Raw genomic sequence first — 12,900 nt, forward strand, 5'->3', positions numbered from 1 at the left:
TAATGGGGTTTTATCACATTTTAAAGAAGAAACGAAAGACTAACATAAACATGAATGTTCTTCTCTAGCAAATTCAAAGAATGAGGTTCTGGAAGTACAAATCAATATCTATTCATCTTATAACTAAAAACATATCCATTGATCGAAATAAATTAAAGAAGAACAAGTCAATTTTTCTAACTAGAAAAAAAGTCTCACCTCCCAGGAAAAAGCTGACTTATCATGAATTTTGTGGTTGAAATAGTAAGTGTCAGGTTTAAAAAGACTTTTCTTGATCCTGGGTTCCTGTAGTTTCCAGTTTGGCAGATAGCTGGGGGTCAGCATTTGCAAGGTTTCACTTCCAACTCATGTGGTTCTATTTTCCAGTAAAATCACAGCTACTGCCAGGCATTTTATCTCAGCCCACCCACTTGTTTCAGCAGTGGCAGAAAGATGTTTCTTCCATTTCAGCGTAGGAGCCATCAGGGCTCCTTTCTGGGGTTGGGCTGAAGTTCTCAAGTATAGGAATTGTGTTAGCATTACTTCAAGAACTTTCTTTCACCCTAGTACCTTAGCAGTGACCGCGTCAGCAGAGCTGCACGGTGATCCACCCTACCCTCCTGTCCTTTCTGTGTTTTGCTATGAATTAATGGGTAGAGACAGAAAAAATAATAATCTCTGCTAATAAGCGTCTACCTATTACTGTACCAATATGCTCAACAGGTTCATGTATATATGTTCTTTCTTTATCTTGGAAGATTTTGTAATATCTGGCATAGTGCTGTCTTCTCAATAAATACTAACTGAATGAAAATTAATTAATGATGGTGGCCCTTCTTTGCATTACATTCAAGTCAACTTAGCAAATATTTATTTAGCATTTTGTCTTCTTGGCATCATGTTAAACACTGGAACTTTTTTTACAATAGGCACTGTCTCTGTGCATGGAAAGCTCATAATTTTTTTAGGATAACATCAATGGTAGAATTTTCAGGTGCCATGAAAGACCAATAGGGCAATTATTTTTGGAAGGTATATAATTTCAGACCTTCTAAAATCAATTGTTTATTCTGTTGATTCATAAGATCTGCTTATTTTTGACGTATCATCCTTTCATATGTATATTCCTAACCAGCAGAAAGAGTTCTTAGATATGATTCCAAATGTTTTTAAGGCTCTGATGTTGTGTTTCAGTAATACTTTTACAACTCATTTGAGCAGGTCACATTTTAAAAATTCCTTTCCTCACCAATCTACGCCTGTACTTGGAAAGCTGGAGACAAACACAAACCTACTAACTGATAGTACTCTATATTCATGACTGCTAACCGCAGCTGCACCCAGAGTGCCACCCAGTAATCCCACTACGTTTTACTGGACAAATCACTCCCCAACCAAGCCAAATAATTATTTCATTAAGTTTTCTCTGATCTCTGATCCCCAGCATCTTTCATTCTCTACTGATGACCTGTCTCCTTTTTCTCAATCAGTACCACAACCTCCCTCATCTACTGATGCACTGGCATCTGTACACACACACTAGGTCTTCCCTTCTACTACTGTAGATGAACTACCATTGCCCCAAGGCCAAGTCTCCACTTGTGCACTGATCGGACCTCTCCCGCCTACTGGAGAACACTGCTTCAACAATATTCCTCTCCTTCTTCGGCATCATCATTTTTTCTATCTTTACTGGAATATTCCATTCAGCTTTAAAACATGCTGCCATGTCCCCCCCCCCCTTTTTTTTTCACAGAGACAGAGAGAGAGAGAGTCAGGGAGAGGGATAGATAGAAACAGACAGGAACAGAGAGAGAGAGAAGCATCAATCATCAGTTTTTCATTGCGACACCTTAGTTGTTCATTGATTGCTTTCTCATATGTTCCTTGACCGTGGGCCTTCAGCAGACTGACTAACCCCTTGCTCGAGCCAGCGACCTTGGGTCCAAGCTGGTGAGCTTTGCTCAAATCAGATGAGCCCATGCTCAAGCTGGCGACCTTGGGGTCTCAAACCTGAGTCCTCTACATCCCAGTCCAATGCTCTATCCACTGCTCCACCTCCTGGTCAGGCTATGTCTGCCTTCTTGAAAAATACAACCCTCCCTTGGTCTTTGTCCTCTACTACCCTATTTCTCTGCTCTTCTGTATGGCAAATCTCCTCAAAAAATTATCTGTATTTTGTCTCTGCTTCCGCTCTTTTCATTCTCTCTTTAATCTAGTTAGGTCAAGTTTTTGCCCTTCATTGAAACAGTGCCACTAAAGACTTCCCCACTGACAAATTCAATGGCTTATTCTTAATCTTTGTCTTCCTTATCAAGAACATTTACTATCAGGAGTATTTAATTTAGCTTTTCACTCCCTTCTTCTGGCTTCTAAGACACTACCCCCTTTTGGTTCTTTCCTACCTTCCTGGATGCTTTTTCTGTCTCTTTGGCTGATTCTTTTTCATTTCTAGTAAAGTAATAGAAATGCACTATCTTAGGATCTCTAATTACCTCTATCTAAAACTCCTTGCCTAAAAGATCTCATCCAAATTTATAGTGTAAAACTCCCTAATTTATATATTTCCAATCCAGACATCTCTTGAATTACAGCTAACATATCTAAGATCTTATTCAACATCTCCTCTTAGAAATCCAAAAGGTAACTCAAAACTAACATTTTCAAAATCAAAATCAAATACCCAGTTTACTCTACTCAGACTTATATTTCCCTTTCCAGTAAATGGCAACTCCATCCTTCAGATTATTCAGATCAAAATCATTGGCTTCCTTCTGGATCCTTCTCTACAAATGATCAGCAAAACATATTGGATCTCTTTTTAAAATATGACCTCTTTTCACTACCTATATAGTAATCTTGGTCCAAGGCACATTATTTCTCATCTGAGTTAGTACTAGAACTTCCAAACTGGTGCCCTAGCCTTCACATTTGCCCTCTTATAGTTCATTATTATTCACAAGTAGCAGAGTAATCCTTTTCACATGCATATCAGATCAATGTCATTTTTCTGCTCAAAATCTCCCAGTTCACTCAGAGCTAAAAACCAGAGTCCTTCAACGCCTTATGTGATCTTACGATGCTTTCTAAATCTCTGCCTCCTCCATAACTCTCTGATCTCTTTTCTAATCTCTTTCCATCTCCTTCACTATCCTCACTCTTGGACTCCCTGTTTACTGTTCTTTGAATGGGGCAAGCAAGGTCCTAACTCAGGGCTTTTGCAGATTGCCTAGAATGTTCTTTCTCCAGAGAGCCACAGTACTTGATCATTTACTGCTCTAATGTCACCTTCTCAGATACCCCTTCCTCATCTCTATAAAACAAAAAAGTTCTCCCACTCTTATTTCTAGCACTTTGTAACCCATTTTTGCTTTATTTTTCTTCTGAACACGTATCACCACAGGGCATACTATGTATTTATTTGTTTCTACCAGAATGTACGTTCCATGAAGTTTGGGACTTTCTCTGTTTTGTTATTGTCGTTCATTTATGTAGTATTTTGATTTATAAATGCATTACTTGGTAGCATAATGTTGGTTCCTCTTTTCCTTCCTGGAGTTTTGTCTAAAGTAGTGCTTAGAGCACAGTGGTATTAAATAAACACTGTAAAATGAGTGCTTAAATAAACAAAAGACACTATTCACTATCATCATCATAAAAATGGCAGCATTTATTGAAAATCTGTTAAGTACAACTAGAGGTAGGTGAACAGGAGACTTCAGAAAACTATAAATCATGCTGACTTCCTTCAACAAACAATTTGTCATGTATTAATTAGCACATGAAAAGAAATAAAAATGAGAAATTCAAAAACTGTGTAATATACAGTTTTACATAAAAATAGTCCCAAAGTATGGTCAATCATTATTGGAATCTTTATCTAAAATAGTGCTTTGTGATCTAGATGTTAATATGACAGTGGGTTTTTTAAAAGCAGAATTAAATTGTATAGTAACTATGGTTAATGTCAGTTTAAGAATACATTTTCATTTTGACTTGTGATCTCAATATGTGTGGTAAAAGAATTAGCCACAAACCAATTAAAATACGCATGTGGTTTTCTCTAACTGGAAAATATTCAAAGATGCCCTACTTACTACTCGCACAGAGTTGCTATTTTCTTATTTTCACATTTTAATCCTTTTTTAGCATGAGCTTAGTGTACCTTATAACAAATTCTCTGCTAATTTATGTTCCACCTTATTTCAGAAAGAATATGTCAACTATGTAAACACTTGAATTTAATGGCATAATCTGACCTCAGATACAAAGCAATATAAAATTTCACTTTTTGAAGTTTAACAATTTTTTAAATTTCATTTTTATTCTTTTAAGTGTGTAAAGGTCTCATGTCATAAGTACCTTTTAAGTCATAATAATAATTGTTTTTTAAAAAGCCCCTTATTATGTGTGAAGCCACCTGCTCCATGCGTTCTTATTTCATTTACTCATTTATCCCATTTACTCAGGATAACAACAATGTTATTACTGCTATTTCACAGATAAGTAAACTGAAGTACATAGAGATTAAATAACTGGCTTCAAGTCTCACAATTTGTCCAAGGGTAGAGCCAAAATTGAACATAAGTCTGTCTCTAAAACCGAAGCCCCGTGCATTCATCGCTATGATACATCCTTCTTGTCTTCTCATGGTATTCATAGTGATCTCCCTGCTGCTGAGAGGACAGAGGCAGCACCAGAAGATATGCTCTGAGAGGCCCTGGCCGTTTGGCTCAGTGGTAGAGCGTCGGCCTGGCGTGTGGGGGACCCAGGTTGGATTCCCGGCCAGGGCACACAGGAGAAGCGCCCATCTGCTTCTCCACCCCTCCCCCTCTCCTTCCTCTCTGTCTCTCTCTTCCCCTCCCGCAGCCGAGGCTCCATTGGAGCAAAAGATGGCCCAGGCGCTGGGGATGGCTCCTTGGCCTCTGCCCCAGGCGCTAGAGTGGCTCTGGTCGCAACAGAGCGACGCCCCGGAGGGGCAGAGCATCGCCCCCTGGTGGGCGTGCTGGGTGGATCCCGGTCGGGTGCATGTGGGAGTCTGTCTGACCGTCTCTCCCTGTTTCCAGCTTCAGAAAAATACAAAACAAAACAAACAAACAAAAAAACCCTAAGCTGAACTAGATAGAGTAGCTGCTGCCACCTGCATGCTATGTACCCCCTCATCCCCCACTGATCCACCTCTGTCAGCCTTAGAGTGATGCCTTGATTACCTATTGAGGTTATCCTGCTCTGGTACTGGCAATAAGTTTAAAAAAATAGAAATATAATTTATGTAGTATTTTGATTTATAAATGCATGTATTACTTGGTAGCATAAAGCTGGTTCCTCTTTTCCTTTCTGGAGTTTTATGTTTTAGCAAACACAACACTCTGGATTCCAACAAATCTAAGTGTCTGGCAATTTATAATCCTGGCTGCAGTATTATGGAGTTGAAGAAATTTGAGAATTGCTGTAGAGACACATAATAGTAACAGGACTGGAAAAGGAGCCCTAAGGATGAAGTGACAGTGATTTTTAAATTGTTGCTTCTCCACAAAGCCTGTCAAATCAGTCCAATGCTTGCCACAGCAGCACAAATACTATACATGGGGTCCTCAGGTTACGACAGAGTTCCATTCCCACATAACCCGAATTTGGGTGTAAGATGAAACACACCCTAGCCTAAGTCACTTACCTATCCTAACACAGTTGTAAAATCATAATCTAGAACAGGGGCAGGCAACCTTTTTATACCTACCGCCCACTTTTGTATCTCTGTTAGTAGTAAAATTTTCTAACCGCCCACTGGTTCCACAGTAATGGTGATTTATAAAGTAGGGAAGTAACTTCACTTTATAAAATTTATAAAGCAGAGTTACAGCAAGTTAAAGCATATAATAATAATTACTTACCAAGTACTTGTGTCGGATTTTCGCTAAGTTTGGCAGAATAAATCTTTATAAAACAACTTACTATAGTTAAATATATCTTTTTATTTCTATTTATACTTTGGTTGCTCCGCTACCACCCATCATGAAAGCTGGAATGACCACTAGTGGGCGGTATGGACCAGGTAGACTACCACTGATCTAGAACATAAAAACACAACTAAGCCACAAAAAAGGAAAAGACATAAATATACTGTACTGTACACTGTATTGTAGTAACCGAAAAAATGGCAAAAGAATGTGTATAAAAAGAAATTCCTTACCTTTATTCATGTGGTTGGTTTGCACACTGGAAGGGACATTGCAAGGTGGGAGAGAGTGACCTATTGGGAAGAAGAAGCTGAAGAGGCAGGAGAACCTGCAGAAGGTGCTGGAGATACTGGTTCAGCGGGGCCAATTCCTTTACATGCTCTGGGATATGCATTACTGTGTATTCTTCTGCCACGCACAACCAAACTAGTTTGCCCATGCAGTCAGTCCATAAGTATGACACTAATGGCATAAGCTGAAACACTCACGTCTCAATTTTTTAAGGTTTTTATGGGAGTGAGCATTGTAAACCTGAAAGGTTGTATGTTGAACTGTTGTAACTCAAGGGCCCCCTGTAATTGGAACAGTGCAGAGATGATGAACATGACCCCTGAATGAGGGTGACACACAAATTTGTGAAACATTCTGTTCATTAAATATAAGAATGTAAGATACGTGTTTTTCACTGTTGTTCAGAGTGTTAGGTTATTTCCTTCTAAATGTATATCAAGTTAGGTTTCACAATGCAATAAAATTAACTTAGGACTCTACAAGTAATATATCAAACAGGTAGTTAATGTAGAGATAAAACCTTAACCATGACCACAGCTACAAACACAGGGAGGAAAAGATAAAATATATTTTTCTTTATAATTTTTAAATTTGTTTAATAAGATATTTTTTAAATGCTTCACCTTCTTTGGTTGTCTCTTAAGGATGATAGATAGAAAATAATTAAAAATGGTGAACTGGAGCCTGACCAGGCCCAGGCAGTAGCACAGTGGATAGAGCATCGGCCTGGGATGCTAAGGACCCAGGTTAGAAACTCTGAGGTCGCTGGCTTAAGCATGGGGGGGCTGGCTTGACCATAGGAACATAGACACAACCCCATGGTCACTGGCTTGAGCCCCAAGGTCACTGGCTTGAAGCCCAAGATCACTGTCTTTAGCCCAAGGTCACTGCCTTGAGTAAGGGGTCACTGGTTCAGCTGGAGTCCCCAGGTCAAGGCATATATGAGAAAGCAATCATTGAACAACCAAGGCATCACAACTATAAGTTGATGCTCCTTATTTCCCTCCCCTCCTGTCTGCCTTTGTCTCACTCTCTCGCACATGCACTAAAGAAAAGGGGGAGGGGCAAACTGAGGATATTAGAAAGGTAGCAGGCTGTTGACAATAATGGAGAAACTGGCAAAAAATGCTGATATTCACAGAAAGATACTTTAGTTGGAAATGTGCTTAAGTTCTCCTGGTCTTCGGCAGACATCCAAATGCAGCTGCATAGACATTCTGTGCAGAGCACAGAAATGAGATAGCTATACATGTGGAATAGCAATGGAAGCCACGTGGTGAGTGAGCCAAGGGAAAGAGCTAAGGGAGAAGGCAAATGCCAAGGGCTGACCCTCAATGTGGTGGATGAACAGAAGGAGGGAGGGGAACCCAGGTGGAAGGCTGGAAGAAGGAAATGTCACTAAGCAGGAATGAAAAAGATATAGGAGCTCTCATCCAGAAGATAGGACAGGGTCTGGTAGTCAAGGGAAGTAAACATTTTAAGTATTTAAGAGGGACAGATACTAAAAAGCGATTCAGAAAACTTCACCTTGGGAAGGACTCCATTTTAGAAGACTAGTTTCATGGAGAAAGTGAAGGCAGAAATCACAACCAAGGGCTTAAAAAACAAGTAGAAATGGTAACTTGGATGTAGTAACCAAGGATGTAGGATATCTGACTGAGAAACTTTAAAAAAAGGAAATAAAAAGAGTTGGCAGTTCAAAGCGTTCAGGAAATGTAGACTTAGTTAAGTCTAGTGAAAACACTTTCATGTTATGAATGGATCTGATTATAGATAATGGTGTCTAAGAACCTGAGGGGGCCTTATATTTACCCCTGCAGATTTCCCTCATGAGCTATCAACCGAGAGAAACCACAGAGTCAGCTGGCGAAAATCAAAATATAAAAGCATTTGTATTTTCTTTAATTTAAAATATTTTATAATATTTACTACTTGATAATGGAGAGCATGGTTTTGTAACAGTAAACTTTCTAATACTGACCCTTCTGGAATAAACAAATTTATTGCCCTTCCCCTCAATCATAGCCAGCACCAGACAGCTGCAGGTCCCGATGTGGGAAACTCACTCTTAGAAGTCTTACAGCATATTGGAGGAAAACACTAGAACGGGTCTGACTCCTGAGAGAAAAAGACAGAGGAAGGGACTGAGGTGTACATGCCCAGATCTTCTTAAGTAGAAAGACCCTCACTTTGATGAGGGAAGAGAGAGCAAGGGGCAGGACAAGAGTCCGGGAGGTTTAACAACAATCTGAGCTTACAGAAACCAAAAAATGAAAGAAGGAACATCCTCCAGTACTCTCCTCTCCACTACTCGCAACCTCTACCCCTTGAAATATCATAGAGTAGAAATTTTTTAAAGACTTAAAAGAGGCCCTGGCCGGTTGGCTCAGCGGTAGAGCGTCAGCTTGGCGTGCGGGGGACCTGGGTTCGATTCCCGGCCAGGGCACATAGGAGAAGTGCCCATTTGCTTCTCGACCCCCCCCACCCCCACCCCCACCCCCGCTTCCTCTCTGTCTCTCTCTTACCCTCCCGCAGCCAAGGCTCCATTGGAGCAAAAATGGCCCGGGCGCTGGGGATGGTTCCTTGGCCTCTGCCCCAGGTGCTAGAGTGGCTCTGGTCGCGGCAGAGCGACGCCCCGGAGGGGCAGAGCATCGCCCCCTGGTGGGCAGAGCATCGCCCCTGGTGGGCGTGCCAGGTGGATCCCGGTCGGGCGCATGCGGGAGTCTGTTTGTCTCTCCCCATTTCCAGCTTCAGAAAAATACAAAAAAAAAAAAAAAAAATTAAAAGAGAGACTCAAATTTTTGTTCAAAGCTATCATCAGTTAATACAATTTTAAGTTTTAGCCTTAACAAATAACATTTGAAAGTTTACCAAGTTTAATTGGCGGGTAAGAGATACTCAGTTATTCAATTATAAAAGCAGATAAATATAGTTTGAAGTGATAAAATAATAGCTCTCTCATTCCAAACTGGGTCTCTCTCCTCTGCCTTCTCCATCCTCTAGAGCAGTGAAGGACTTCCTTTCCCTTCATCCAATCAGCCACCGGTTCCAGGCATTTCTACTTTCAAAATTCACAGAAGGTCTTTTTGACCTGGTCTGCTCTACTTCAAATTATTTCTTATTCTTTCATGCTCCAGAGTACTGAATTTGTTGAATTTTCTCAAAAATGGTATGCCATTTCATTTATTTGTTTCAGAACATGCTGTTGTTGTTTTTTTCTATCTGGAAGGTCAGTCTTCCCCTACCCCATCCAGATCTACACCCCGTCATCGTTTCCTCATCCCCTTCTTATCCTTATCCTACGTCTGGTAGAAATGTCTGACTCAGAGCCCTTTCACTGAACTGTCTGCCATGCTCTTTCTCATGGGTGCTCATTTATTTCAAGCTCTATCCAGGGCCGACTTATTCAATAGGCACAGTAGGCACAATGCCTAGGACCCACAGTACTCTCCAAAGTCTATGAAAATGCTTAATTTCATTTAAAATCAGAAGGAAAAAAATGAACTTTTAAGTTAAAAAAATATTTTTATATATGATATTAATATATTTGCTTTTATAACAACAGTTGTAAAACATAAAAACATGGGTATGTACTATACACACATATATAAATATAAACACACCTACATACATATATTATTGTTATTGTTGTTATTATTATTATTATTATTATTATTTAAGTGAGAGGAGGGGAGATAGACAGACTGGATTCACCAAGTGACCCTCGTCTGGGGCTGATGCTCTGCTCATCTGGGGCCATGCTCACAACAGAGCTATTTTTAGTTCCTGAGGCAAAGGCTCTATGGAGCCATCCTCCATGCTGAAGCCAACACACTTGAATCAATTGAGCCATGGCTGCAGGAGAGTGAGAGAGAGAAAGAAAAAGAGGGGGGGGGGTGGAGAAGCAGATGGTCGTTTCTCCTGTGTGCCCTGACCAGGAATTGAGCCCAGGACTTCCACACACTGGGTGGATGCTCTACCACTGAGCCACTAGCCAGGACATACTATTTTTTTTCTTAATGGAAGGAATCCATAAAGGTTAAATTGCTTAGGGCCATGAAAGTCACACTATAGTCCCAGATAGTCTTGAATATCTTTTGTTAAATTCTCAAAATGAATTCAATTCTGATCCATTTTCCAGTAAATGTTACATTCTGAAAGCAGGCTAGAAAGGTAGCATCAAAAAATTGAGGAGTAATTAATTCAAACATAACATAAGTATAATCTTTTTTTTTTTTTAAGTTTAGAGACAGAAGAAGAGCAACAATATCTCACCTCACATTATATTAACATCTCCACTGATTCATTGCAAGGAGGCAAGAAGTATTTGGTTTGGGTCCAAGCTACTAATACCCTAGGCATGGAGAAGTCTAAACAACTGCAAATTCACCTGGATGATATAGGTAAAGAAAAGAAATTCCATAGTCTTTACAAATAAACAACTAATTTGTGCTGACCTAGTTAAGTTGTCTACATCTGAAAGGAGTTTCCTGAAAGTTCCTGTAGATCAGGGGTCCCCAAACTTTTTACACAGGGGGCCAGTTCACTGTCCCTCAGACCATTGGAGGGCCGGACTATAAAAAAAGAACTATGAACAAATCCCTATGCACACTGCACAAATCTTATTTTAAAGTAAAAAACAAAACAAAACGGGAACAAATACAATATTTAAAATAAAGAACAAGTAAATTTAAATCAACAAACTGACCAATATTTCAATGAGAACTATGGGCCTGCTTTTGGCTAATGAGATGGTCAATGTGCTCCTCTCACTGACCACCAATGAAAGAGGTGCCCCTTCTGGAAGTGTGACAGGGGCCAGATAAATGGCCTCAGGGGGCCGCATGCGGCCCGTGGGCCGTAGTTTGGGGACCCCTGCTGTAGATCATGATCAAGGAAACAAGATTTACCCATAATTACTACGTGGGTGTATATGTTTTAAAAAATATTTATTGTGATAATTTTTTATGTTGAAGCATTGTTCTAAGGGCTAGGGAGAGTAAGATAGACAAGGTACCTGCTGTCCTAAATATCTGACAACCTAACAGAGAAGATGGAAAGAAATAAAAATTAGAATAAAGTGTTGTGAGTCTTGTGAGTCTTATGTAGTGAGAAGTGCAGCATAATGAAGAATTCTTCTACATGTGCTATTGTGGATGTTCTGTTTTTGTTTTTATTTTGGAAAGTTTTACAAAATACACAGAAAACTGTGGAGAATTACATTGACATCTCTGTTTATCAGCCAAGTTTAGCAAATGTTAATATTTTTTTGCTTCAGGTAATTTTAGACTTTACCTTTTTACCTTACAATATAGGATAAATATTTCTATTAATTTACAATACTATTTTAATTAATGTCTTTAGTCACTTATTGTTGGAGATTTAGACTGTTTTCAAATTTTCACCATTATCATGAACAATCTTTGGCTAAAGTTTTGCTTGTAGTTTGTTTTCTCCTTGAGATAAATTTCAAAAAGTAATTGGGCCTTTTACAACTTGAGCCTTTTACAACTACATCCCAGCCCTAAAACCACACTTCAGCCAAAGAGCACCAAGGGATCACCCTCTATTTGGAGATCCTAGTGCCAATTATTTTTAATCACAGTAGCCCACCCTTATCAGTGGTTTTGCTTTATTTTGACTTCAGGTATGCTTGGTCAACCGCAGCCAAAAAATATTAAATAAAAAATTATAGGAATAAATAATTCATAAATTTTAAATAGTGTAGTATTCCAAGTAGTGTGATGGAATCTCAAGATATCTTGTTACATTTTGCCCTGGAAGTGAATAATCCTTTTGTCTGGCATATCCACCTGATGTGGATACGCTACCTGCCTGTTAGTCAGTTAGCAGTTGTCTTGGTTATCAAATTGACTGTGGCAGTATCACAGTGTTTGTGTTCAAGTAACCATAACTGGTATTTTACTTAAGAATGGCCCCAAAGCACAAGAGTAGTGATGCTGGCAATTCTGATATGTCAAAAAGAATCCATAAAGTGCTTCCTTCAAGTGGAAAAGTGAGTATAGTACAAAAGAAATTATGATAGAGCAAAAGAGTGAGAAAGAGAGCACACATTCAAATAACTTTTATCACAGTATATTATTATAATTATTCTATTTTATTATATGATATGTTATTGTTGTTAATAATCTTACTGTGCCTAATCATAAAATTAAGCTTTACCATAGGATGTATGTACAGGAAAAAACACAGTATACATAAAATTTGGTACTGTCCATGGTTTCAGGCATTTATGGGGGTCTTGGAATCTATCCACCACGGATAAGGGGGGGGTTCTGTAAGAAGGATGATTTCAGCAAGCTGACATTTATGCAATACTTTCTTTAGTGCTAACTGCTATTACATACAATATCTTACATAACCCCCACATCAGCCTAATTTAGTAGAAGAGATTATAATGTATACATGAGGAGACAGGCTAAATTGCTTCAAGAAATTTGAGATTACAGAGCTAAGCAGCTTCTAATTCCAACATCCTATCCTCAGTTTTTATTTAAAAGCACATTACAATGTGTCTGAAAGCTTTCCTTCTGACTAATAATTTAGGAGATGTGATGCCTTCTTTTGGGGTACACTTTGGGAGATCACTAAGGTCTTTGGAACTAATATCTCAACTTTTCAACTTCTGTCTTGATTAAACTCAACTATCTCA

General features: G+C 39.2%; 1 protein-coding gene and 1 non-coding gene across 2 annotated transcripts in view; both read left to right on the forward strand.

Moving 5' to 3' along the window:
• Positions 1-12,900, forward strand: part of IL23R (interleukin 23 receptor) — an 82,667-nt gene that overhangs the window by 17,988 nt on the left and 51,779 nt on the right. The window contains exon 4 of the mRNA XM_066372194.1: positions 10,470-10,630. Within this exon, the coding sequence (XP_066228291.1) occupies positions 10,470-10,630 (161 nt within the window). The remainder of the gene's footprint in view (positions 1-10,469; positions 10,631-12,900) is intronic.
• Positions 6,489-6,591, forward strand: LOC136402033 (U6 spliceosomal RNA). Its single transcript, XR_010750934.1, has one exon. It is a non-coding gene; the product is annotated as a U6 spliceosomal RNA (small nuclear RNA).

The sequence above is a fragment of the Saccopteryx leptura genome, chromosome 3 (assembly GCF_036850995.1).
Source record: "Saccopteryx leptura isolate mSacLep1 chromosome 3, mSacLep1_pri_phased_curated, whole genome shotgun sequence".
In the NCBI taxonomy this organism is placed as follows: Eukaryota; Metazoa; Chordata; class Mammalia; order Chiroptera; family Emballonuridae; genus Saccopteryx; species Saccopteryx leptura.